Genomic DNA, 27,981 nt, shown 5'->3' with positions numbered 1-27,981 from the left:
AGACGCCAGTTTCGGATCCAGGCTCCTGCAGGAATTGTCACCAGCAGAGGTCATTCGGAAGTTTTAGACTTTGCACTCTAATGTCGCTTCTCGTACCATCCTGCCAGTGCAGTTTCCTCCCTGCTCACACCCAGACCCAATTTGGGCTGGACTGATGGGACACACCTGTATTCCGGGGTCACCCCATTGCACCTCCCAAAGACAAGGAGCCACTCCAGGTTTGAGGGGTCCTAGGGGGGCTGCCCTGGTCCTGCCCAGCTCCTTCAGAGGGTCAGTCTTGCTGTAAAGCCTAGGGATTTGGGACCCACTGCCTGAGCCGGGCCACCTGTTACGTGGCCCTGCATGTCTGGCTGCGGGGGAGGGTGGTCAGCCGAGGGCGAGTGCTGAGCCCGCAGTGGTTTTCTTTCTAGTTGTCTGCAGTGTCTTATGGTGGCTATATCATGACTACACCAATGACCTCAGCATAGCATTGGACACAGAATGGGAAAACATGACGTGCCTGCTGGGGTTTGCTGTTGTGGCTACAGTTCTCACGGTAAGAAATGAGCTTCCAGTAGGAAGTCAAGTAGCCAGCCAGAACTCTGAAATCCAAATACTTGGATTTTAACCAGAAACATCCAGAATGTGTTTTTCTTTCACTTCGGAGTGTGCGTCCATATTCGTGCAGTGAATGGACGCACATAATTCTGTTTTTATGTGAGATCTCTACGTAGGGATACATCAAAACCTTCAAAAAATAAGGAAAAAAAGTCTTCCTTTTTTTCCACATCATTTCTGCCATCTCTCAGAGGTTAATTTGTTACCTGGGCCAATTTGTTGTCCTTGTGGAACTATTTTTACCCCCAGTGGCTGTAAGGTGGACACTGAAGGGAGACAGACTCATAGAGTCCCTGTTCCCTGGTCGTGAGGATGGATGCGCTGCTGTCTCCAGGGTGAGACAGCCTGCACTGCCCTCGAGCACAGAGGGCCCTTTGCTCCCAAACCCACTGGCAGCTGGGTCACTGTGGTGCTCAGAGAACCTGCCGCCTCCACTGTGAACTCTGCAGTTGAAAACAGGCAAACAGTGTCGTTGAGGCAGCGGATTCAGCTGTTGGGGGAGGGTGGTTGGTCACTGCTCAGGTGGTCTTAGATGTGCCAAAGTCATGGGGCCCTGGAGAGGGCCTGGAGGTGGTTTCAGGGGGCCCGCGGTCATCTTTGCTAGTGTTGCTCACTAACCATTGTGTGGAGGAGCATCAGCCCGGGGTTTGCACAAGCCCGTTCAGTCTTTCAGCAGACACAGGCTCTCTCACAACTCCGTTCTCTCTTCTGAGGAAACCCTTCAGCTCCCACGTTTGTACTGTCTTCACGTTTTCTCCTCTAGTGAGGTTTCAGATCTGTGTTCAACTGTCTCAGGAGCAAGTGTGTGATGAAGTACAGCTCCAGCTCCATCCTGCCTCAGGCAAGGACCAGGCCCACAGCTCAACCGGGGCCAGCAAAAGGGGCTAGAGGAGAAAGGGCCGTCTGAACCCCAAGCCATATGCTGCTGGGGGGAGAGACAGGGCTGGGAGTCGGGGAGAGAGAGCCTCCTCCCTCTCTGAGTCCTCCACAGTGCATCTTTTGTTTTCACACATTGAACCATGCATGAATGGCCACCCAGATGCCAGGGTCGGAGGTGAATGTTCCTCCTCTCAGTGTGTAAGGTGAGTGAAAGGGGAAGCTGTGAGAGCAGAGAGGCTGTTTTTACCTGTGTATGAGGCCCACCCCGTAACCGGTATGAAGGATAGAATTGAACTAGAGCTCATACGCCTTCATTTGGCACATAGGTCACTGCTACTTGCTGGATGAACTTATTCTTGTGAGAGCCCTAGACTCTTCATTGCCATCACCATCTACTGAGCCCTGCTGTGCACAGGACCCTGCACTAAGCAAGGGAATCAGCAAGACACAACACACAGAGCACATGTCCCAGGATGAAGTGGGTCACAAAGAGAGGAGCGCCATGACATGGTGCACAGGAGAGATCCCGGCCTTTGTATTCTCGGGCCTATGTTCAAATCCACACACACCACCCAGTCTGTCACCTTGGAGAAATGACTTGGCCTCTCAGGTTTCGGTTGTCTCATCTGTTCAATGGGAATAGTCTCCCCAGCTCGCCCACAGGGGTGTGGCCTTTCCCCCTCCTGTGGGGCATCCATCATGGAAGCTGGTGTTTTCACCAGAGAGCCCCCCAAGTGCTGCCTGGCTGCAGACCCGAGGCTGGAGAGCTGGGAAGCTTGTGGAGCAGGAGGACGGCCAAGCCCAGGGAAAACCCTGCCTGCCAGCTTCCTCCTGCCGGTGCAGGCTTGATCCCGCAGAGCCCTGCACAAGGTGGGGGAAGGAGGACAGAGAGAGCCAGGTTATGCCCCTAGTCAGACAGCACTCCCTGTCCCCAGCGTTAGCTGGTGTCCAAGGGAGAGAGGAGTTATTGAGGGCCCATCTTCTCCCTCACTCCCTGCTCCCTTCTCTTGCTTTCCAAGACAAGGGAGAGGAGAAACCCACATCGGCAGGAGGGGAATAGAAGCAGAAGGAGGCCCTCATCCCTTCATGCGCACCTTGGAGCCTCCATCTTACCCATTTTCCCTCATGCCCTCCTTACACATCAGGGCCCCACAGAGACCCCGAGGGGCCCACCTAGTGGCCTGAATCTCATCTGCTACCCAGACCACTGGCATGGGGATGTGTCCCTGTCTTCCGAGTTCCCAGCAGCCGCCTTGTGAATCAGCCTGAAATCATTCTGGGAAGATGAGGTCTGCCTGTGACTAATATTGAAATGTTTTCAATATAACTGCTATCGGCAGTGAGGAAAACCGGTGTCAATGGTATTAAAGGCTTCCCTCAGGAGCATAGGCTGAAATGCAGCAGTTTGCAGCCCAGAAGAGTGAAGTCGAGGCTCAGCCCCCGTGGCAAGTCCACTCCTCGAAGGACCCCGCCAGCACAGGGGATGAGAGATGGCAGGGGCTGGGCCAGCACGTGGGGTGGAGAGTGGGTGTTTCTTTAAAGTGATATTTATATGCGGGGAGCCAAGGCCAGGAGAGAAGATGCAACCAGAGGTGGTTTTGAAGCGCGACCGCCATCCAGGCCGTCCCGCTGAGCTCCCTGCCTTTCGCAGCCCTTCAGCTCTCACTGAGCATCTCTGGTGTTGAGGGTAGAAGGTGGACAGAAGACAGTTCTTGACCCTGGAGGAGCTTATTCTCATTTTCTCCTGCTCTCTAACCAGACTGCAGTCTACCTTAGGGCACGGATTATATCTCGTTCATTGTTACAGCTGCAAAATCTAGCCGATGGGGACCAGCACATAGTAGATCTTCAGTTCATGTTTGAGAATTTATCTGTTCAGCGATAAGAAAAGCAGTGAGTAGCTATCTCAAAAGAGCTGTTTGTTGAGATGGCAGTAAAATATTAGGATTTGTTTTAAGCACTTCTCAGTTCTTCATTATTTTGAGTAATTTACTCTAACCCCTTTCTCACCAGGCAGTTCTGCTCATCTTGATTTTTGTCCTGAGAAAGAGAATGAAATTGGCAGTTGAAATTTTCCGAGTTACAAATAAAGCCATCAGCAGCTCTCCTTTCCTGCTGTTTCAGCCACTGTGGACATTTACAATCCTCATTTTCTTCTGGGTGCTCTGGGTGGCTGTGCTCCTGAGCCTGGGGACTGCAGGTAAGGCCAGTGGGCATGGGTCCCCACACCCTGCATCAGGCACAGAAACCTTCATCATTTTGGAATTGTTGGTTAGTTTTCATGGGGACCAAACCTCTCATGGCACTAGAGGCATCTGATGACAGCAGTGACAACATTTGAGGGCTCCGTTATGGCAGAAAGTGGGAAAATTCTTCCTTCTCTTTTGTATTGGCTTTAAAGAAGCTGAATTTGTGTTTCATGAGAGAATAAATTCAGTAAGGACTGAAAGCACTTTAAGAAAAATGACAACATAAAAAAAAGCCTATAGAAAGAATCTTATCAATTGCCTCTTTTGGATTTAAATTTTATCCAGGGTAATTACTACCAACTCCTGTCAAATTAGTAGGTGATAAAGAAGAACTCAGGAAAGACCCTATTAAACGGTTTTGCTCAGCAGAGCCAGCCTAAGTTTAAGGCAAACCCACACCACAGTTCACTTGGTACTAAGAGACCACACTGTATCCTCCGTTCTCCTGTCTTAGTTATACAGTGGTTTTCTACCAGAGAGATTCCTCAGAATCAGTCATGGTGCCTCATTACGGTTCAGTGCCAGGCCCCACCCTCAGAGATTCTGATTCACTTGGTTTGAAGTAGGGCTAAGTATCTCTGTTTTTTAAATTCACATTCTAGAGCCATGCTGTTCAAAGTGTAGTCTCAAACCAGAGAAGGAGCTTATATCAGAATGTATATTACTCATTGCTTCCTTCGCCGAGAAAGTCTTATTGTGGGGAAAAAAAGTCAGCAGAGGAAACTGGGCGTGGTGATACGCTGACGCTGACGTGCATTCCAGCACCAGCTCCTTCTCTCCCTGCCGGCCGGTAACACACGTACTGCCGGGCAACCGGGCCGTGGAGCACATTTCGAGTGGCACAGCTGTAGATCTTCTCTATCTCCTCTGCTTGATATGGTTACGGCCCACATTTGCACTCTGATTTGAGTGCAAAAGAGTAAATTGTTTTCTGAGACGGTCAACAGGCCATTGAGAGCCACAGCAGATGTCAAATCAACAAGGCTAATGCAATTCCTTAGTGATTTATCAAGTTTAGCTCCAGTCATATGTGTAGGAACAACTGCTATGTAGCAGAATCTTAGTAAACTGGATTCTCTTTCTTCTCCTCTGGAGTAAACTGATCCCTTGGAGGCACTTCAAGGTGGCAGCAGGCTCCCTACCAGACATAGCCCTTAGAACCCCATATTTCCAGCTTTGGAGATGCTACAGGGGCAGCCATTCCTGTTGGGGGGCGTCTCTGGAAGCTTGCTGAAGACCTGCAGTAAGCTCCTGATAATTATCCGGGAAGTGATGCTGGTCAGATGGGTACAGGACTGTAATCAGTCAGGACGAAGTTTGCCTGGGAGTGACAGAAAACTCAAAATAGTGGCCTAAACGAAATATAAGGTAATTTCTCCCTCACATAAATGAAATCCACAAGGAGGAGACCCCATGTGGGCATGGTCCTCCAGAGGTCAAGGGCCCGGGCGCCGTCTTTCTCGTTCCACCCTACTCAGGCTCCAGCCAGCATGTGTCGTCCAGCCTTTGGGAAGGTGGCGGGGTGGACGATGAGCATGCCACTCCCTCCCTCCCCCCAACAGAGGCCACGACTGCACTTGCACTTACGCCGTCGGGCAAACCCTAGTTACAAGGCATTGTAAGCATCATGATCTCCTTCGATGCATGTGTTGTTATGCTCAAGGTACAGGCAAGAAAACTGAGGCCCTGAGCATCATTTGTCAAGGGTCGCTCAGCGGGAAGTGCGGTGGGTCTCTGACTCCAGAGCCCTAGGACAGAGCCCGTGTTCTTCCCCATCACACGTTTCCCTGTGCCGGGGATTCAAGGCTTGGACATCAACACTAGGCCCCCTCAGGACAGAGCGGCACTGGGACCACCGTGGCTGGCTGGTGGATGGGGCCGGTGGCTACAGCACCAGGTGAAGCCAGAGCAGCTGGGACTGAGGCGTGGCAGGAGAGGGCAGGTACCACAGCCCACGGGGTTGTGGGCTGGGGTATTGAGCCCTTGCCCTTAAGAATCTCCAGAGAAGGTGAGGTCTTGGGAAATATGGCTCAGGACCTGTGAATGCCCTCCGGCCTCTAGGGCATAGGTGGTGCTATGCTCCCCCTTCCCCCACTGCGAGTATGAATGAAGGACATTGTTTCTGTGGTTAAACCTTGATGCTTTGGAGCAGGGAATGATCCTTTGTTCTTTCTTTAATTCACAAATGTTAGGTGAACACTGTAGGGATGGGGCCCTGGGCAAGGTACCAGGGGACGTGGTGATCCCTCGCCACAGCATGCACAGTTGAGCAGAATGGACTGACAGTTAAAGATGTGCTCATGACAAAGGTTGATGAACATCATGATGGGAGAAGAGGCCATGGCAGTTGGGGGAGGCTTTCCCTCCAAGTCTGTGGTGCAGTTAGAAGAGGTAACACAGGGGTGCACTCAGCATGCTTGAGAAAGGCCAAGGGCTGTGCTCGGGGAGGGTGCAGCAGGGCCGGGCAGAGGGTTTCCTGTGAAGGGACCTGGGATCCAGGCTGGCTCTGGCCTTCCCTTTTCCCTTTTGTTTTCTGACTTTATTGAAATATAATAGGCAATTAGTTGCTCATATTTACATTGTACAATTCAATGAGTTTTTCTTCAGTTATATTTGGCATACAATAATATCTTAGTTTCAGTTGTACAGCATAACGATTAGAGATCTGTGTAACTCAGAAAGTGGTCACCCCGCTAAACCTAGCCCCCTCTTCCCCTTTACATATTTATTACATCATTAACTATTTCCCTTATGCTACACTTTATATCTTCATGTCTATTTTATAACTATCTATTTATACTTCTTAATCCCTTTGCCCTTTTTCATTGTCCCCCAACTCCTCTCCCATCTAGTAGCCCTCAAAATATTTTCTGTATCTATGAGTTTGTTTCCATTTTGGTTGTTGTTGTTGGTTTTGTTTTTTAGATTACATATGTACATGAAATCATGTGGCATTTGTCTTTCTCTATCTGACCAACTTCATTCAGCATAATACCCTCTAGGTCCACCAAGGCAATATCTTTTTCCATCTCCTTCCTTTTAGTCTGTCCTTTTCCCATTTTTTTCAGTGGAAAAGTCATACTTTCTTCCAAGCTGCCTCACGAGGATGTTAGGAGGCTGAGCTGGGACCAGAGCTCTGCTTTGCAAATAAGCGCCATATTTGTTCCTTGTATTAGGGATTAATGTCAACTAAGGAGTGTCTAGTGTTAGCTTCAGCTTTGTAGTTTATTCTCTGCTCTGCCTGGCATATTTGAGAACACAGTTTAAAAGAAAATTGTCCTTTTTTTTTCCTTTTAGTTAATAGAGATCTAGAAGATGATGGAAGTTATTTCACAAAGTCTGCTAGTGGCCCAGACTGGTCCTAGGATTTAGGACTAAGTGGAGGGAGCTTGTACAAGAAAGATTTGAAACAGCTTCCGTTTTTCAGAAGCCAATGGTCCATTTGGGAAGGTGCAAAGGAAAGTAATCTCCATGAACGTCTCTGTGCCTTTGCACTTCATTTACACTGATTTGATGTGATCTTCATCTAGAATCCCTTCCTTTTCACACTCTGACTCCAGCTTTCTACCCCAACTGGCTTGGAAAACTAGTCACCCTTCAAGAAGTCTTTTGACTATTACGTTTCTTAGAAAATCTTCTTAAATCTCCCTGACATAGCTTCTTCTTCATTTTCTTAGCATTTTTTATATTTTTTATTCTTTCAACAGATATTAATTGTATGACTACTATGTGCCCTGGGTCCTAGTGATACAGTAAAGAACAAAAGTAAAGCACTAGAGAGTGGGGAGAAAGGGGATAAATAAGTAAAAATATTATATGTCAAGTCCTGTGAAAAACAGTAATGCAAGAAAATGACTTTCGTGTTGTCTCCCACTGGAGTACAAACATCTTGAAGGCAGGGACTATGTCTTTCTTTTTTCTGTGTCACTCAGTGTGCAGCCTCTGAGTGAATTCAGTAAGTGTAGCTTAATCAGGAAGCGGGGTCATATCTGTGCTATATTAAGTGATACGTTATACATAAAAGGAACTTAGAAAATTACAGGCTCCGTCAATGAGATTTTCTTCTCTTTTTCCCTAGTCCTCATGCCAGCAGAGTAGAAGCTGAGGCTGTGGGAGAGACAGGGAAGATGGGTGTCAGTGGGCCAGGGGTCCAGCAGGACACTTGAGCCAATTTGCTGTAAGAGGTCCAGTAAACAGAATGTGCCAGAAAGTGGAGCCCTTCCAAATTGGGCCTGCTTCCTTTGGAAAGTTATCACAACCAGCTGGACTGTCTTCATCTATACTGATCATAAGAATTGCCTTTGTGTTTTGAAATGTTTTAAAGCTTGCTGATAATGCCCAGATGTATAGCTAGCTTCACAATGAATCTCCTCCAGGTCATGTCGACAATCTCTAGGAAGATCTCCAGAACATCATCTCAGATTTCTATATGATAGGATCTATTATTTGAGGAAGGTTGGTTCATTCATTCATTCAACAAATATTTATTGAACATTTACTGTATTAGACTCTGTTATAGATGCTGGAGATACAGCTTTTCTTTCAGTTTGGAAGCTAGAGGGAAATGAAATAAAATAAGGAAATGAATTTGATAGTATGTTAAACAACGATAAGTGATATAGAGAGAAATAAAATAGAGAAGAGGAATGGGAATACTTAAGGAGGGGTACAATTTTAAATTTGATAATCGAGGAGGGCTTCGTTGATAAGGTGATATGTCAGTAAAGATTTGAAGAAAGTGAGGACAGAGACATGAAGCTCTGGGACAATGTTCTTGGCAAAGGGGACAGCAAGAGGCCAGGGTTCTGGGGACACAGCAAGGAAGCCTGTTCAGCTGGAGAGGAGTGTTTGAGGAGAGCACAGGCCATGAGGGTCAGGTCCCGAGGCCTTGGAGGCCTCAATGAGAACTCTCTAATCTTTGAGAAGTCATTACAGAGTTTTAAGCAGAATAGTGACATGATCTGACTTATGTCTGAATATCAGCGACCCAGGGAGGAGATGATGGTGGCTTAGGACAGGGTCATAATGGTGGACATGGTGTGACATTGGATTCAACCTCTACTTTAAAGGGTTTCATAATATATTAGTTGAGGGGTGTGAAATAAAGAGGAGTTGGGGACAACACTGGGTCTTTTTTAGCAACTAGAGTATGTGATTATTGTCACCTGAGAGGGGGCAAGACTTGGGAGGATCAGATCATTTTAAGTTGTGTTAATTGAGGTGTCTTTTAGGCAACCAGGTGGAGATGTCAGGTAGGCAGTTAGCTCTTTGAGTCTGAAGTTTCCAGAGAGGTCCCAATGAGAGCTCTACATTTGGGAATTTGGGAACATATAAATAGTACCTAAAACCACGAGATTAGAAGGAATGTGGAGGGAGAAGACGGGAAATCCAAGGGCTGTGCCCTGGTCACTTCCACATTAAAAGGTCCCAGAGATGAGAAAGAACAAGGAAAGGAGAACGAAGGGGAGCCACCCGTACGAAGGAGGAGAGGGAGTGCGCTGTCCTGGAACTTGGTGATGGGCTTCAAAGAGACGTGTCACATGCTGCTGATGAATAAGATAAGGACTGAGGACTGACCATTAAACTTAGCAACATGGGGGTGAAACAAGTAGTTTCAGAGAAGTGTTGGGGAGTGGATTATAATTGAAATAGGTTGAAAAATAATGGGAGAGAATTGGAAAGAGTACATGGAAACAATCTTGAGGAATTTGGCTATAAAGAGGAAAAAAGAAATGGCCAGGAAGCTGGAGGAGGAAAAGGAGTCAGGAGTAGATTTTTAAAAAGATGCAAGAGAATTAAAAATGGTTCACAGAGAGTACTTTGATGAAGCAAGAAAGAGAGGGAGGATTTTTGAAGAGATATCTTCAAGTAGGTGAGAAAGAGGATCTAGTAGGGGGTTGGCCCAAGGATCACAGAGAGTTTATCATAGTAAGGGGTGTTGGATTATGGACTCATGCTGATAGCGGGTAGATGGAGGGGTAGGCACTAGCAGAAAGTTTTCTGATCGCTAAAATTTTCTTAGAGAAACCAGAAGTTAGGTCATTGACTGAGAATGAAGATGGGAGAAAAATCTCTTAGAGGTCGGAGGAGAAATTATAAACATTCCAGAAGAATAGGAGATGAATAGACTAACAGAACAACGTGTGAATTCCTGTAGTCATTTCTGATAATATCTTTCTGGTTTTTTGTTTGCCTCTTTCATTTTTTCCCCTAATAGCTAATGTCTAGCAGAATTCCAGTGTACGGTTTATGCTTAATAAAGGTTTGTGAACTTCACAGAACTAGAATCATATTTACCTATACCTCAGTGATGGCTAACCCTGTATTGTACTTACTATTCTAAGTGCCTTCCGCAATTAGTCTTCATCCAGCTACATGTATGACATTTAGTCATGAGCCTGGATGGGATCACCAAGGGAGCGAATAGTAGACATTAATATCTTCAGATTACAGTCAGTGAAACATAGATTTTAAAAGTCTCATACCTGCTTGAGATTGTCAGTCATTAAGGGACAGTTCAGAGGTTGGTGCACCTTAGCCTGTGTGACTGTCAAACCCAAGCTTATAATCACGGCCCCAGTATTCATCTTATCTGCCTAACCTCTTCATCTTTCCATTGAGTGAACTGAGGCCCAGGTTGCTTATCACCAAAAACAAAGCTGAGGCTGGAGCCAAGTTCTCTCCCAAAGTCCTTACCGTGGTCTCTGAGACCCACCAGATCTTGGATCTATTTGTAGTCCAGGTCCCATTAGCTATCCATAGCAGTAGCTGCAACAGTCATTTATAGGGCTCTTGACTGCACTGTCCCCACCATCCAGGAGAGGGCAGTCATGTGCATGTAAACAGGCCTGCCCCACCCAGAGACTTGATCCTAGGCTTTCACCCTGAATGAAGCCAGAGCACCAGACAGCAGAGAATATTTGCTTAAAGCAGTGATTCTCAAGCAGCGATTTTGTTCCCCAGGCGGCACTTTGGCAATGTCTGGAGGCAATGTGGGGTTGTCATTATTGGAGGAGCGGAGGGATGATGCTTATACCATCGAGTGGGTGGAGGCCAGGGAAGCTGCTAAATGCCCTACGATGCACAAAAGAGCTCCCCTCCCGGCCCCCAGAGATTTATCTGGTTCAAAATGCCAGTTGATATGCTTAGAACTTGAGAAACTCTGTCCTAAACGAAAATCTATAAACAACCTGATATAACTGAACCAGAAGAATAAATAGAAGATGGCTTCAATAAAGGTGTTCAAAAACAAGTGACCAGTTGAGGATAACTTAAGGGTTCTGCTACCTTGGGGAATGCCAAGGGTTCGAAGGCCTGCACAGGTCTTATCATGTTAGCCACTCTCCATTTGCTGACTGCCGCCATCCGTGTGTGGAGCTGGGATGTGTGTGAATGCTCTGTGGGCAGCACAGGGCAGCCACAAGGAGAGACCCTTCCACCTTAGCATCCAGGGCCTTCGTACTTACCTCTTCTCTTTTGAGAAAATCATTTCTCTTGTTCTGTGGAAACATCCTCCACCTCTAAACTGTTTGTGATGTTGAAGACCTATTCTTGCAAAGCGGCAGTCTGTCCCCGGGACCTATGGACCTTGCAGCAGCAGCCGTGTGCTTGTTGGCTGCCCTGTGCCTCCTAATATTCCAGGGAGTGGCTCTCCAAGTCTCCACTGACCTCATCCACCTAAACATGCCTGTCAGGTCACCTGCTTTGGAACTGGGAGTGCTTTTCTGAAACACATCTATCTCATTTGGAAAAGCATAAGCATTTATCAGTGCCTTACCTGAAAGACAGATTGCCTCAAGGCTAGAATGAGCCCAGTGTTTGATAAAATATGAATGTCTCTGTAAATCAGTCTGCTCCACTCTTTCTCATAATGTGACTCTTGTTCAGCAGAACATAGAGCATAAGGAACTAAGACGAGCCTTCGTCTGTAAAGTCAGTTTGTCTAGAGCGGGATTATCTTCTCCCTCTTCCTTCACATGGACTCTACTGTGAATGTCTAAAAATACATAAATTATGAACCTAAAAGCAATTTCTAGCTATGAAAAAATACAGAATTATCTTTAAAAGTTGTTTGGGTTGTAGATTATACCAAAGAACAAAATGCCTACCTTCTTACAGTAGTTTATTTAAAATAATGAGGGGAGAATATCTAGAAATCTGTTACACTGGTGAGCTGTTAAAAACAATAAAGATTCTTGTCTATTTTATAAAGGCTGAATTTTTGGTGAAGTGGGATTCTGTAACATGGTTCTAACAAGCTTTGTGTGGCTTCATCCTCATAAGCTGTGCCTTATTACAAAATGATGTGGTAGAAAAATCATGGGTTTTTGAGTCCATTGGGTCTAGTTTTACACTCTCCTTCTGGTAATCATGAGCAGTGAGAATAGTCTCCTTCTGGTAATCATGAGCAGTGAGACCTTACAAAAGTTACGTGACTCTTCTAAACCTCAGTTTTGACATCTATGAAGTGAGACGAATATTAAAGTATATGTCAAGTGTCTTGCAAATTGCTTACCAATCAGTCACTGTAATTATCATTATTTATAGCATTTATAAATTAAGTATGTGTTCAGAATTTTTTAGTTTTTGCTATGGAGATGTTGAATTATGGTGGGTGCTTCAAACTTTTCTTTGGTGTCTATATTTCATGTTATGCCAAAGGCCAGGCGTGAGGAAGCATGGCCTATTGTACCATCTTCCATGATTAGGAAAACATGGGTGTAAAACATGTTTGTGTTTTAAACTTTAGGAGCTGCCCAGGTTATCGAAGGTGGCCAAGTGGAATATAAGCCTCTTTGGGGCATTCGGTATATGTGGTGGTACCATTTAATTGGCCTCGTCTGGACTAGCGAATTCATTCTTGCGTGCCAGCAAATGACTGTAGCGGGGGCAGTAGTTACTTCTTATTTCAACAGGTAGGTCTAGCATGTTGCTCCTGTTCGTTTGTTTGTATGTGTGTCATGTTGTGCATCTCTAAAGGTATTTTGGAGTTTTCCCATGTCCATTAAAAGGGGTTGGCAAAAGTAAAAGACTAAGCTAAAAATTTGGCTGGATGCTCATTTGGTGGTGAAAAGAAATGTTTTGCCTTAAATTTGTCACATTTCAAATTCAGAAAGGAAGGATTGACTTCTGTAAATATCAATTCTTACTGACTTCAAACAACAATAAAAGTGCTGGTCTATTTGAAACGCACTTCAGTAAGTTCTGTGAACCTCATTTTCTATATAAAATGAGAAGAATGTTTGCTTGGAACATAACTTTAAATCCTCAGGGAATTGTATATAACCATAAAATATAATTCATGTTCATATAATTAAGTACTAGTGAATTAGTCCCCTGTATGTTTACCATGATACTTATTTCAGCGTTTACACCACTTTACCTCTCGTGTGTCTGACTCTCAACGTGGGGCGATGATAAAGCCTTAGGCAGGAAGATCATGGCCAGGACAATGACAAGGTTGGACTCAGAACAGGAAGTTTACTCCTCATACAGCTGATCTTTCTCTAACCTCTCAGAGCAAATGAACAGATAAACATCACTGTTTTTGGGGGGTAATAAAGTCAAGCCGAGATAATTCATATCATCGAGCAGTGATCTCTTGCCTATAAATAGCATATGGGTTTTAATATAGTGGTGCCGTTTGGAGCCTCTGTCGTTAGAGACCCCATAGGATGTACAAAGGAGCTGCATCCCTTTTCATTGAGAACCTCCAGGGGGCTGGAGGTGGATGGTGTGCACTTCCTGCTTCTGAGTAGGGGAGCAAAGATTATTCTAACCAAACTGGCCAGCAGGTAACAGCTGTCGGACAGCAGTGGTTTTGGGTTATCTTAGAATCACAAAACCAAAGCATTTTCAATGAGGAATTTTGGTTTGGACTTCCAGAGAAGCATATGCATGTTATCTCCTAACCCCTCCTTTCACTCCAACTCCCCCCACCCAACTGGGAAAGAACGAAAGAGTATAAACACACAAGGACAGTGACAAACAGAGGCAATAACAGCAGATAAGAAATGTCAATCAAATGTCGAAAGCTGAAGAGAGGACGGGTGAGTGGTGACTCTAAGCAGACTAGAGAAAGCTAAAAAAGGAAAGAAAGAAAGCTCGTTTCTGTGTGTCAAGTGGGAAAGAAGGTAAAAATAAGATGCAGGCTGATTTGAGCCACAAAACCCTAGAGAGTCTCAGGAATTCACATGTAAAATGTACTTCTGAAGATGAGTAAAAGTCTTCCTAAGGAGTGGTTAGGTCCTAGGTCTCCTCCTCCACACCAACAGGAGATGGGAGCTTTGCTGCCTAGGGAGGGAAACCAGAGAAGGCCTAGACTTGGGGTATCTGGCACAGCTGATGCTGGGGGTGAGGCTCTGTAATGAAGGAAGGTGGAGTAAGTGATAGTCTAAATACTGAATAATGAGGACCTCTCACTACCACCAACCACCCACATTCCACAGCTCAACTCCCAGGATATTGACAGCCAGGTTGCTGTACCCAAGGCCAGAGATCAGACGATTCTTCTTTGGAGAAATTGCCTAACCCAAAGTGAAGACCTCCAGGTAGTGCCATATTGGGTCCCCCAATGAATTGGCCTGGTTCCCTGACTCAACCAGACAGTGAAACTCACTAGTCGACAGTCAACACTCATACAGAGCTTCCAGTTCACTTTTTAGTGCCTCGCCCTAAATGTGTGTGGGCAACCAGTGATTACTAAACATTTGAAGAAAACCTCTAGTGAAAGAAATATGCAAAGGAATAAAACAAAAGGAATTTAGGGAAAACAGGCAATGCAGGCAGCAGAAGAAAAATGCAGACAAAAACAAAAACAAAAAAACCCACTGTAATACCCTTAGAGCAAAGACATACGGCACCTATAAAAGAAAAAACAAACAAACAAAGGAATGGTGAGGGAATAAGGAAGACCTCATAGTAATTGAAGATATGATTGCAAAAGCAAAACATTTTCTATTAAATAATTAAAATATAAAATCAAAGAACTCTTCTAGGAAGTAGAGCAAAAAAATACACAGAGTTGGAAAAGAGGAGAGGAAGGATAAAAAGAGGATAAATTTAGGAGAGCCAACATCTGATTCATATGAGTTCCAGAAATAGGGAACAAACAAAAAAGCGAGGAAATTATCAAAGAAAATTTCCCAGAGCTGTAGGACATGAGTAAAGAGAAAATCCTAGAAGCTTCTAGAAGGAAAAACAGATCACAGGCAAAGGATCAAGAACTAGAGTGGAATCCAATGTTCAACAGCAACTCCGAACCAAGAAGACAGTGGAGCAAGCCTGTCACAATCCCAAAGCAAGACGATATCCGACCTATAATTCTAGACCTACTCATACTATTAGTCCAAAGGAGAATGAAGTCACATTCAGACATTTAATATTTCAAAAGATTTCCCTCCCCACATCATTCCTTAGGGAGGATGTTCCCTATTAAAATGAATGAGAAAGCCAGGGAGGGAAACACGAGTTTCAGGAAGTGGGCTCCAACTCAGAGAAGAGAAGGAAATCCCCAGGAAGGTGGCTATGCAGCAAGTGTAGAGAGCATCCAGTCCAAGGTAGAGCAGGAGGGCAGTGGGCTCCAGGAGGGATATCTCCCAAGGAAAAAAAAAGGAAACTGAGAGAATACCAGATGCATATTCTCAAAGGATATATACTTTGGCAAAGCATTTGGTGAAGCCCATGGAAAACCAAGCAAATAAAATGTGAAAATTATTCACTTCTGGAAAACCCAAGAGTTATACAGGAAAGGAAATATGATAAGAGTACCCTACTCTTTGGATCAGTTGTGAATGTTACTTGTATACTGATAGTATAAACATTAAAACAGGTTAAAAGCATTTCCTCTAAGATCAGGAACAAGGGTGCAGACTCTTATGACTCCTTTTTAACATTGTACTGGAAGTCCTAGCAGAGCAATTAGCCATGAAAAAAATAAAAGTCATCCAAATGAGAAAGGAAGAAGTAAAATTGTCTGTTTGGAGAAATATGATCTTATATAGAAAGAGTACCCTAAAGTCTACACAAAAAAAAACCCTAATAGAACTAATCAATGAATTCAATAAAGTTACGTACAGAATCAACATACAGAAAATTGTTGCATTTTCTATATACTAACAAGGGAATATCTAAAAGAGAAATGAAGAAAACACTCCCATTCACAATAAATAAAAAAATAAAATACCTAGGAATAAAATTAAAATACCTAGGAATAAAATTAACCAAGGAGATGAAAGACCTATATGCTGAAAACTACAAGGCTTTGATAAAAGAAATAGAATAAGATACAAACAAATAGAAAGATATCCCGTGTTCATGGATTGAAAGAGTTAACATTAAAATGTCTGCACTACCCAAAGCTATCTATAGATTCAGTGCAATCTCTATCAAGACTCCAGTGGCATTTTTCACAGAAGTAGAAAACACAGCCCTAAAATTTGTATAGAATTACAAAAGATCCTGAATAGCCAAAGCTATCCTGAGAAAGAACAAAACTTGAAGCATCAAAATTCCTGATTTCAAACTATATTACAAAGGTATAGTAATCAAAACACTATGGTACCAACATAAAAATATACACATAGACCAACGGAACACAATCAAGAGCTCAGAAATAAACCTTTGCATATATGGTCAACTAATATTTGATGAGGGATCCAGGAATACTCAATGGGGAGAGTAGAATCTTCTTAATAAATGATGTTGGAAAAACAATAATCATATGCAGAAGTATGAAATTAACTTTTTTCTTACACCACTCACTAGAATTAGAAATGGATTTAAAGACTTAAAACTCCTGAAAGAAAATATAAGGGAAGAGCTCCTTGGCGTTGGTCTTGGCAATGAGTTTTTTAATATGACACCAAAAGCATAAGCAGCCAAAGCAAAAATTAATAAGTGAACTAAAAAGCCTCTGCACAGCAAAAGAAACAACAAAATGAAAAGTTAACCTATAGAATGGGAGAAAATATTTGAAAATTAGATGTCTGATAAGGGGTTAATATCCAAAATATATAAAGAACTCATACAACTCAATAGAAAACAAAACAAAACAAAACAAAAAAATGAGCAGATGATCTGAATAGACATCTTTCCAAAGAAGACATATGATAGACAACAGGTACATGAAAAGATGCTCAACATCACCAACATCACTAATCATCAAGGAGAAACAAATCAAAACTACAATGAGATATCACCTCACACCTGTTAGCACGTCTGCCATCAAAAAGACAGGTTTGATAAGGAAGTGGAGAAAAGAGAACCCTTGTGCACTGTTGGTGGGAATGTAAATTAATATATAGCCACTATGGAAAATATTATGGTGGTTCCTCAAAAAATTAAAAATAGAAATCCCAAAAGATCCAACAATCTCACTTCTGGGTATATATTCAAAGGAAATGAAGACAGGTTACCAAAGAGACGTCTACACTCCCACGGTAACTGCAGCATTATTCACAATAGCTAAAATATGAAAGCAACCTAAGTTGTCAATGGATGAATGGTTAAAGGAGATATCTCACACACACACACACACACACACAAATGGAATACTATTATTCAACTATGAGAAAGAAGGAAATCCTGCCATTTGTGACAACATGGGTGGACTTTAAAGGCATTATGCTAAATGAGATAAGACAAAAACAAATACTGTATGATCTCACTTATATGTGAAATCTAAAAAAGCTGAACTCATAGATACAGAGAATAGATTGGTGGTTACTGGGGGCTGGGGTCGGGGGAGGATTGAGTAGATGTTAGTTAAAGGGTGCAAACTTCCAGTGGTAAGATGAGTAAGTTCTGAGGGGTCTAATAGATAGCATGTTGATTTTAGTTAATAAGACTATGTACTTGAAAGTTACAGAGAGTAAATCCTAAATGTTCTCACCCCAAAATAATATAATGGTAGTTATGTGAGGTGACGGAGGTGTGAGCAAACACGATAGTGATAATCATTTTGCAATATATAAAGTGTATCCAATGAATGCATTGTACATCTTAAACTTACAGTGTTATATGTCAATTATATCACAAAGCTTGAAAAAAGGCATTAACTAAAAATCTCAATATAATTATGTTGAATAGAAGTGGGGTTGGAAAATGAGTGTGGTGGGGAGGTTAGGCTGTGTAAGAGCACTAAACCTCCCTCTTCATAGCGGCAGGTCAGTAGCCAATATCTGAGGCTGGAAAATCAAGAAATAGCAGTAAGAACATGTGATTTAGACACGCGGAGGTGAGTTCCAGAACAAACAGCTAAGATATCTCTAGGGGGAGAAAATTTGGAGTGGAGGAAGAAAGCTGCTGTCTTTCCTATGAAGTCTAACATTACTATTTGACTTTTTAAGATGTTTCATTTATTACTTTGATAATATAAACAAGTTAATTTAAAATAATTTAAAATAATTAAAATTGTGAGTTGATTTATTTTTAGCACTATTGTTTCATTCATTAAAAACTTCTGCTTTTTTAAATTTTGTACTAATTTTGAAACCCCAAGGTTTTTCTCTAGCTTAAGGTTAAAAGTTTTCCCCAAATATTATTTATTTATTTATCCATTTATTTATTTTCAATTACAGTTGACATTTAATATTATTTTATATTAGCTTCAAGTACACAGCATAGTGGTTAGATATTTATATAATTTATGAAGTGATCCTCCCAATTAGTTTAGTATCTACTTAATACCGACAAAATATTGACTATATTCCCTATGTTATATTCCCATCCCCTTTATTATTTCATAACTACCAATTTGTACTTCTTAATCCCTTCACCTTTTCAACTAACCCCCAACCCCCTCCCATCTGGTAATCATCAGTTTGTTCTCAGTATCTATAAGTCTGTTTCTGTTTTGTTTGTTCATTTATTTTGTTCTTTAGATTCCACATATAAGTGAGATAATAGGATATTTGTCTTTCTCTATTTGACTTATTTCACTCAGCATAATACCTTTCGGGTTCATATGTGTCGTTGTAAATGGCAAGATTTCATTCTTTTTTATGGCCAAGCAAAACTCCACTGTGTATATGTACATCTCCTTTATCCAGTCATCTATCTATTGATGGGCACTTAGGTTGCTTCGGTATCTTGGCTATTGTAAATAATGCTGCAGTGAACGTAGGGGTACATAGATCTTTTTCTTTTAGTGTTTTAGATTTCTTTAAATAAATACCCATGGAAATGGAATTGCTGGGTCATGAGGAAGCTCTATTTTTAATTTTCCAAAGAACTTCCGCACTGCTTTCCATAGCAGCCGCATCAATTTGCAGTCCCACCAAACATGCATGAGGGTTCCCTTTTCACCACATCCTCACCAACACTTGCTTGTTTGTTTGTTGATTTATTGATGATGGCCTTTCTGACAGGTGTGAGGTGATATCTTATTGTGGCTTTAATTTGCATTTCCCAGTGATTGACTATGAGGACTAACTGTGACCACAGCATATGAGCTGCTGTGCAGGGGCTGACCCCACAGAGTGGGATTTGCCACAGTGGGATCTGGTGTCTGCCAAGACCACCCTTTGGGTGTGCTGCTTGTGTAGCTAATTGAGTGGTGCTCTGTTATGGTGTGTAGCTGGTAACTGGCTGTATTTGTTTTGGGGCCTCTTGCAAGGGGCTCCCAAGCAGGCCAAGGTCAGTTGCTGCCTATGACTGGCCCAAGGCTACCTGGTAGGAACTACAAAGCAATCTGTGATTGGTCACTACCTGTGTGGGACCTGGAGGCATGGTGGATAGGCCATGCTGTGAATCAAGGCTGGCTGCCACCAGTACCTGGCCTGGGGCAGCTCAGCAAAAGGCCTAGGGCATCCCGAGGCCTAAGGCATCCCGAGGCCTGTCACCACCTGCCAGTCTCAGCTGCTGAAAGAGCCTTGGGTGGTTCTCAAGTTGGATGAGGTAGGATTTCAGGGAGTCACTACGGTGGTGCAGGTGGTGTTTACCAGGTTCATTCAGCAAAGGCTCAGGGCACACCGAGGCCAGCTACTGCCCATCTGGGGCCCATGGGTCCCTGAGAATTGTCCAAGGAGGTCAGCAGCATGGGCCTACTACAGCCGGTGAGCCTAATCTGTGGGCCAGCCCTGAAAAAGCCTCCAGCAGGCTCGTGTTTGGTAGGGCGGGGTCTCAGGGAATCACCCAGCTGGAGCTAGCATGGTTCACCAGGCCAATGAAAGTTCAGATTTGGCTGTGAGAGGGGAGGACTCAAGACAGGGACCATGATAGCTGTTTCTCCAGCCCTCATCCTGAAGCCACTAGACCCAGTCTCTCTCTATACACCTCTGGCACCTCCCAAGTTGCTGTTCCTCTGCTGGAGCCCTGGGTGAGTGCCTGGGAGTGAGAGAGTCTCTGCACTGGCCCTTTAAGAAGACACATGGATGATGGAACCCCGGCTGGTTTTCACAGTCAGATGAAAGGGGACTCCTCTTCCAGGGACTGGTACTCTGGGCTGGGGAGCCTGGTGTGGGGCTGGGACCTTTTACTTTTCAGGGGTGGCCTCTGCAGCTGAGACATCCCTCCTGATCTCTGACCACTACACCAGGGTTTGGGACTGGCCTGTTTCACGTCTCTGCCCCTCCTACCAGTCTCAAAATGATTTCTTTATATACTTAGTTATAGGACTTCTGTTTAACTAGTCTTCAGATTGTTGTCCAGGCTGATTGTCCTATAATTTAGAGGTAATTTTAATGTCATGAGGAGAGGCAAGCACAATGTTTACCTACCCTACCTGTAAAATTTCCCTTTTACAATCATTCGCTTGACGAGGGGTCAACTGGGAGCCATAAAGATGTGGCTCAGGATGTGAGAGGAAGAAACTAGAAGCATTCAACTAGGAGAAGGCATGATTGCATTTTAATTTTCAAGTATACAAAGATGATTTCCATGTGCTGTGGATTTGCTGAAGGAGAAGTGAGGAAGTGGGTTTGTAGCTGAGTCTAAGGAAGGTAGATAGGAGAGAGATGTATTTCCTATCCCTGATGAGAGTTCCCAAGGAAAGCTAAAGAATCCCGTTCAGCATGAAGACAGTTTCCATTTTCTGTAGGACTAGAAAGATGAACCTTACAATTTCATCACAATTCTCCCAACCCTATCTTGCAGTGATTTTGCTGAAATATCAAGAAATGACAGTCTCTGTGGGTAACACACAGTACCCCTTCACTCAGGACCCAGTTGACATTAGAGGCCACCCATCCACTACAGCTCGGTCCTTGTCTAGGGGCCTCAGCACAAAATTAATTTTCCATATTGTTCAGCGAGTTCTTAGCACTAGGTTGGATCTCACTAGAGCTAAAACTTGCTTCTAGGACCCTGAAGTTCCTTGCTTGGCTTTATGCCTGTTGTTTGGGGGACTAGTAGTTGCAAAACAGCACTTATATACCGTAACTTAAAGGTGTCCCAGGACTAGGATGGATGGGATTGTGAAGCCCTTAGCCCAGCCACTTGAGTTGCAATGTCCTGGGGCCTTGGCTCTACTTCACGGAGCGCTCAGGGCAGCTGCAGATTTAAAAGGAAGAGGATGCTAGGCTCGTGTGGACATCCTGAGTCACCTCCTCTCTTACCCTGCCTGGGCCTTCCTTACTGCCACCACCACCAAGAGAATAGGGTAGAAAGTGCTCTACACTCAGTACTCCCAGGAGACAGATGCGTTGGCCTAACTGGAGGCCCCAGTCTCGATATAAGTTCATCACTGAGTCTCCCTGTATGCCAAACACTGTACTGTTGTCCCATAAGCCAAGTCTCAAAATACAGTTAAGTTTATGGATAATTTTAAGTAGATTAAATTAAGGTTAAGTCCAGAGTATTATTTTAGGCCTCACCAGGTATAATCAGATCCTCTTCCCGAAGGCAGGTTTTGCTGGTCGTGAGGGAGGCTTAGAGAAAGACACTAGCTATATACACAGCAGGGGATGGGTGGCAGGATGATGTTACCTTGGAACGGGAAGAGGGTCTAAGAAGAGACGGTGGGGGCCTCAAAGACACTGCACTTACTTTTCAGGGAAGGTATTAAGTGACTCCTGGCTCTGTGAGCTGGCCTGAGTTTAAAGGGCTTTCTTTTTAAACTGTCTCTCTTGTCATGTGATAACCCAGTTTCTGAACTCTCCTTCCAAGCCAGCTGCAGAGAGCCTGGAGACATCAGCCGGATGCATTATGGCCTAGGCCGACAAGGTGGTGCAGAAACTCCTCTGCCTGAAATGGTTTAGCTCCCCCTAGAAAACCTCAGAAAGTCGACCCCTAAGCTTCAATACCTGGAGGACCAACCCCGAAGGCCCCCATTCACAGTGGCCTACGCATTGGTTGTTTCCCTACCAGACTGAGAACAGGTGTTGTCCTCTTCTCCTTGCGTCCCCTCTTGAGCACCATAATAAGTTCTTAGACACATAAGTCTCCTAAATGGAAAAGTAAATGTTTTTCCTCTTAAAAAAAAATGAGGAAAGAGAAAAAATGTGTCATATTTTCCTGGCCTGCACTGTTCTTCTAGTTTATCAGATCAAAATGAATTTATATCAGCAATAGCTTCCCTGGCATTTCCTATTTTCAATAATACTGAGTTGAAACACACGTTGCCCTTTTTGTGGGACAAATAGATTGTAGTTATTCTGCTCCCGATCTTATTTTCATGCTTTATTTTCCTTCCTGGATGATTTAACAGCAAAATACAGCCATTGCCAGCTCTGGAAACATTTCTGGCTGCATTCCTTTTCCTCCCTCAAAACCTAGGCTGTTGTCAAAACCTTAATTCATGGTGAGTTATTAGCAACCAGACCAATTTGCAGAATAATCCATTTTGAAGAAACCAAGCTTCTCTTGGAATCAGAGAAGTAGCTTCTCAGAAAAGGCCTCATTTTCTAGAACGGGCATCAGTGGAATTCGGAGGGTCAGGGGAGGCGTTGGCTTAATCCTTCCTGCTTTGTTCCAGCCTCCAGGTTTGGCATAGGGAGAAGGCTGTGCCCTTTTCTTTTTCACTTCTTTCCCTTCCTGTGAAATTGAATTTTGCATTCTTGGGAGCTATGTCATGACAAGTCCCGTAAATGATTCACACTGAGGTGACCTTTAAAGAGCAGAGTAGAAATCAGCTGGGTTTTAGGAGCCTAGAGCTGTCCTGAAGCCAAAACTTCCTGTTCCTTCTTTGCTTTCAGCTGGAACTCACTGTTACCTCTATGGCTGCAATCCTAGTCATGTGATTTCATGGTGATTTTAATCACCAAGCCAAGCCGGCAATGTTTACATATGCTAGTGCTTGAATTAAACCTTGTAGGTTGTTATATAATTAAACTTCTGAAAATGAAAATGAGATTAATAGGAAACTTAAAGAATTGGTGGAAGGGGTAGGTGTTATAAAGAGGGAACCTGGTTTATTTTAACTCATTTCCTGTTCTACGTTTATTTGTAGCACTGAGTGCCACCGAAAGGAATTAACTTATTCCAAGAAATAATTTTTAAAAGATTTTTATTAAAATATATATACTAATATATAATATTATATTAGTTTCAGGTATACACCATAGTTATTCAACATTTATATACCTAAAGAAGTGATGACCATGATAAGCCCAGCAGCTATCTGACAAAGCTATCACAATATTATTGACTATATTCTCTACATTGTATACCACATCCCCTGACTTATTTGTTTTATACCTAGAAGTTTTAACCTTTTATTCCTCTTCACCTTTCTCCCTCTTTTTTGATTTTTTAATTACAGTTGACATTCAATGTTATTTTATATTAATTTTAGGTGTACAGCATAGTGGTTAGATATTTTTATAATTTATGAAGCGATCCCCCTAACTAGTCTAGCACCCACTTGACACCATACCTAGCCATACAATATTATCGACTATATTCCTTGTGCTGTGCTTTACATCCCCATGATTATTTCATAATTTCCAATTTGTGCTTCTTAATCCCTTCCCCTTTTCCACCCCTCCCTACAACCCTTATCCCATCTGCCAACCATCATCATGTTCCCTGAATCTCTGAGTTTTTTTCTGTTTTGTTTGTTAATTTATTTTGTTGTTTAGATTCCACATTTAAGTGCAATCATATGGTTTTTGTCTATCTCTGTCTGACTTATCTCACTTAGCTTAATACCTTCGCAGTCTATCCATGCTGTCACAAATGGTAAGATTTTATTCTTTTTTTATTGCTGAATAATATCTTATGGTGTATATGTACCACAACTTCTTTATCCATTTATCTATCGAATAGACACCTAGGTTGCTTCCAAATGTTGACTATTGCAAATAATGCTACAGTGAACATGGTGCATAGATCTTTTCAAATTGGTGTTTTGGATTTCCTCGGATAAGTACTCAGAAGTGAAATTACTAGGTCATATGGTAGTTCTAGTTTTAATTTGTTGAGGAACTTCCTGTTTTCTACAGTGGCTGCACCGATTTGCAATCCCACCAACGGTACACAAGGGTTGCCTTTTCTCTGCATCCTTGCCAACACTTGTTAGTCCAAGAAATAATTTAACCTTAGCTACCAAGAAGTATAAAAAATTTGCCAAATGCTCACTGCATCACTACTTTGTAAATTGTTAGTACCTTTGTTGATCTGAAACAAAGAGAAGTTTTGTGCTTCTTTTTAAATAGTTTTATTTTTAATTCTGTCTTTTTTTCCTAATCTCAGAAATCAAAATGACCCCCCTGATCGCCCAATCCTTTCGTCTCTCACCATTCTTTTCTGCTACCATCAAGGAACAGTCATAAAAGGATCATTTTTAATCACCATGGTGAGGATTCCAAGAACTGTGCTCATGTACGTTTACAGCACTCTGAAAGACAAGGTAAGCCAGCATCTTACTGCAGAGTTAATCACTGCAAAACTACAGCAGCCCCCAGGACAGGAATGTGACCTGTGACAGTGGCCATTTGGCAGGCTCCAGTGTTCTTCAGGTCCCATCTTCCCACCCCATTCCCACCTCCAGCAAACTTTTTGTGTTTTATTTATGGTTTTGTGTTGGATTTTCCACCCACTTGGAGGTGGGGGTGGGGAGGGGGAAGTTGTGAGCTAGGTGGCTTCCTTCTTTGCCAAATGCTGAACAAATGAGAGGAATTCTTCAGAGGAAATTTAAACAAGTTTTTGTGGACATTTAGATGCTTTTTTTAAAAGAGTAAGAAAATACAATATGATAATAACATTTGCTTATGTTTTAATGCTAAAATATTCCCTGCCTTTTATGTTTCCTAGAGGGTGCCATGGTAAGTTACTGTGGTGTGTGTGTGTGTTTGAGAGAGAGAGAGAGAGAGAGAGAGAGAGAGAGAGAGAGAGAGAGAGAGAGAGAGAGAGAGAGAGAGAGAGAGAGAGAGAGAGAGAGAGAAGGAGGGAGGGAGAAGGAAGGAGGGAGGGAGGGAGGGAAGGAGGGAGGGTGGGCAGGCGGGCCTGCCTTCCCTCTTAACAGTGAGACATGAATGGGCAAGATGACCTAAATCTCAGCTCAAAAGACAGAAAACTGTAGGGCTTTTGTGCCTGGGGTTTTTCTCCTCCCTGGTTTTTATTTCCATGCACATTTGGTTATGAATGCCAGTGGAAACCAACACAGCAGGAAAACAGCTGTTCTCATGGTGTTTCTGGCCCATCAAACAAGGGAGGGTTGGACTTTTCCCAATTTCTCTGTTCTCACATAACTCCAGTCTCTCCCCAGTCCCCACCTCAGCCTCAGTGACTTGGTCAGAGTTTTGCAAACTTACCTGACTCCCACCTTTAGGGTATAGGTACGTGTGCTTAGTAAATTGGGGAAATTTTACCCGTGGATTCCTTATTATATTTTAGAGTTGTTTTTATGAGCTCTTTTAAGCAGACATCTGAATTGCTGATATTTTAAAGTCCATAATCAAGTTTTGAGATTAGTTTATCAATTTGGAAAAGTCAGTTGAATTTCACATAAAGTAATCCAGCTTTCTTTTCCTGCAGTGTACTTGAAACAGTTACTTTGATTGTACAGTGCTTTCTGTATTTATCATATGTCATTATAGATACCAGTTGTGTGCCCACATAAAAAAAGAATCAAGTTTAACTTTTTCAAAAACGAATTCTATAGTGAGAATATTAGGGCTAAATTTCAGAGATAAAGTAGTCTAAATTTATCCCTTTCAGGAAAGGCTAGATTTCAAGGGATAAGAAAACATATACGTTTTGGTAACTCAAAGAGGCATTTCCACATCCAGGCCAAGTCTAGCCACTCTGGCTCCTGCATTTTGAAATTGATCCTTCAATTTTAGGAAACTTGGAGAAGGGTTTCTTGAAGAACAATACAGCTGTTTATATATTTATATATTTGCCCTTCTATGTTCTTCAGGCTTATTTAATAATTAAAACAGACATGAGAGAGATTAATAAAAGAAAATGACCAAATTTAATTACATACATATGTACGAAAACCCCAGATACATGAGAGAGTCAGAGACAGAAAGGGAAAATGAGGGAATATATGACATTCTGAATAAAGGATGAAGTGAGGCACCTTGGGGCTTCAGAGCGGAGGAGGACAATTCACAGGACAATAAGACAGATGTTCAGTAATTAGAAGTTTGCTCCTCCCTATAGATAGGTCATAAAATATTAATTCTAGCAGTAACTCTTACTGTGGGCAAGGCCCTAAGTAATTTAAACTCTTTAAGGTAGAGGTAAATGTTTCTTGTGAGCCTACGGGGTCCTGATTGCTTTCAGCTCCAAATAATTCACATGCCAAAGTGACACATTATGGAGAAAACTATTCTGAGAGAGAGAGAGAGAGTGTGTGTGTGTGTGTGTGTGTGCGTGTGCGCGCGCATGTGCACGCGTGTAAGTGTGCACATGTGTATAAAGATACATATATTGACATGTACAGACAGTTATTTAGAGAGATATATAGATATACATAGGCGTTAGTAGTAGATAAATTATAAATTAATGAGCAATAGGGAATCTTGTCATCCTTCCCTGAGCTAGATATCTTAAACTCTGGGAAAACAGCCATAAATCTAAAAGAGAAGTCGGCGTTTTAGTCTTTCTGGCAGAGATCTAAAAGGTTATTTATTACTCCCCAGATCCCATGAAGAGTAAGGGACCAAACTTCCTTTTAGCGAGTTCAATGTTGGAGAAATGTGTCCTTTTCTAGGTTAAAAAGCAGCCCTGCGGCCCAGTACTGTGTCTGCAGTTTAAACATTTCACAGCCACCATGTGATCTTTCCTATGTTAAATGGCTCATTCACAGCCACGACCAGGCTGTAAAGTATCCAGATCAAGTTTCATCCAATTGAATTAACACTGGGATAAGAAAATGTCCACGTGAGGCTGATTTTTCCTGGGGTCCTCATAGAGGACTATTTCAAGATTGTTTTCTGGCTTTTTTTTTTTTTTTTAACTCCGAGCCGTGGGTAGGACACTTTCAGTCACCCCTCCCCTAAGAGTTTCCTTATTCACTCTTGAGTTATACACGAGTCCAAGTTATATTTCAAAGGACTGATTTATCACTTAAAACTGAGCCCCGAAAGTCTCACTATAGGATTTATTTCCAAAAAAGTTACACTTGATTCTTTAACATGGTCATATAGCTAGTATCTACAAAGCATAGTTGTTTTATTTTCTTTGGGATGTGAATTTTTCATAAATATACACTGATTTGAAAAAACAAAGTTTACAGTCGAAGACACTAAAGGGGAGATGAGGGAAGAGAAATTTTATTTTTACTAGAACCAGAAGGCCTGGTTTTCACCTTCACTAGTAAATATGGACTGACCCATTTCCCTTTCTACTGAGGTCAACACACAAGAGGTAAGCCCACAAGAGAGGAATGTCGCTCATCCGTAATGATAATAATAATTAGTAGTGGCAGCATGTGAGCAGAAGAATTTCTCCCATACCGAATGAACATTGCTATGGTACTTCCCCAGGTGTAAACATTTCCAGGTAGAAACAGTATGCGTTGACCGTAACTCCTGCTTACCTTCCTTCCTGTGCTGTTTCTGACTCTCTTCCTTTGGTTCTGAACCTAATCCCAGCAGCAGAGTGCATGGTCGAAGTGCGTATTCAGATGCTGCTTCTGCTGTTTCTGCTGTCTTGACAAATGCCTGCACCATGTCAGCCAGGTAAACCTCCTCACATGTGCCCCAGGGGCACACAGAGTGGCTATGGGTGGACTCTGTCTCTTATGTCATAGATTGGGAAACTTTTTTTTCTGTAAAAGGCCAGATTGTGTAAATATTTTAGGTTTGGGGGATGTTCAGTCTTGATCAAAACTACTCAACTCTTCCATGGTAGTAGGATGGTACCT

General features: G+C 42.9%; 1 protein-coding gene and 1 long non-coding RNA gene across 7 annotated transcripts in view; one reads left to right on the top strand and one right to left on the bottom strand.

Annotated features, from left to right (window-relative positions):
* SLC44A3 (solute carrier family 44 member 3) overlaps positions 1–27,981 on the top strand; it is a 79,687-nt gene that overhangs the window by 23,406 nt on the left and 28,300 nt on the right. Inside the window, exons 8-12 of one of the 5 annotated variants that reach the window (XM_016140910.2) lie at positions 411–535; positions 3,601–3,676; positions 12,475–12,640; positions 24,357–24,513; positions 27,710–27,796. In XM_016140910.2, the coding sequence (XP_015996396.2) occupies positions 411–535; positions 3,601–3,676; positions 12,475–12,640; positions 24,357–24,513; positions 27,710–27,796 (611 nt within the window). Of the gene's footprint in view, positions 1–410; positions 536–3,489; positions 3,677–12,474; positions 12,641–24,356; positions 24,514–27,709; positions 27,797–27,981 lie in introns of all 5 variants that reach the window. The other 4 variants (XM_016140908.2, XM_016140907.2, XM_016140911.2 and 1 more) reach the window with 4 other exon arrangements.
* Positions 530–27,834, bottom strand: LOC107508884. 2 transcript variants are annotated; one of them, XR_001596411.2, is made up of 4 exons: positions 27,655–27,834; positions 24,402–24,501; positions 22,029–22,108; positions 530–2,337 (listed from the first exon to the last, which is right to left on the bottom strand). It is a non-coding gene; the product is annotated as an uncharacterized LOC107508884 (long non-coding RNA). The 2 variants fall into 2 exon arrangements; XR_001596410.2 differs by lacking the exon at positions 530–2,337 and having other exon boundaries at positions 19,107–22,108.

Source organism: Rousettus aegyptiacus, unplaced genomic scaffold, assembly GCF_014176215.1.
Source record: "Rousettus aegyptiacus isolate mRouAeg1 unplaced genomic scaffold, mRouAeg1.p scaffold_m13_p_17, whole genome shotgun sequence".
Lineage (NCBI taxonomy): Eukaryota > Metazoa > Chordata > Mammalia > Chiroptera > Pteropodidae > Rousettus > Rousettus aegyptiacus.
The sequence above is the reverse complement of the archived record's forward strand: the minus strand, read 5'-3'. Positions and strand labels throughout refer to the sequence as shown.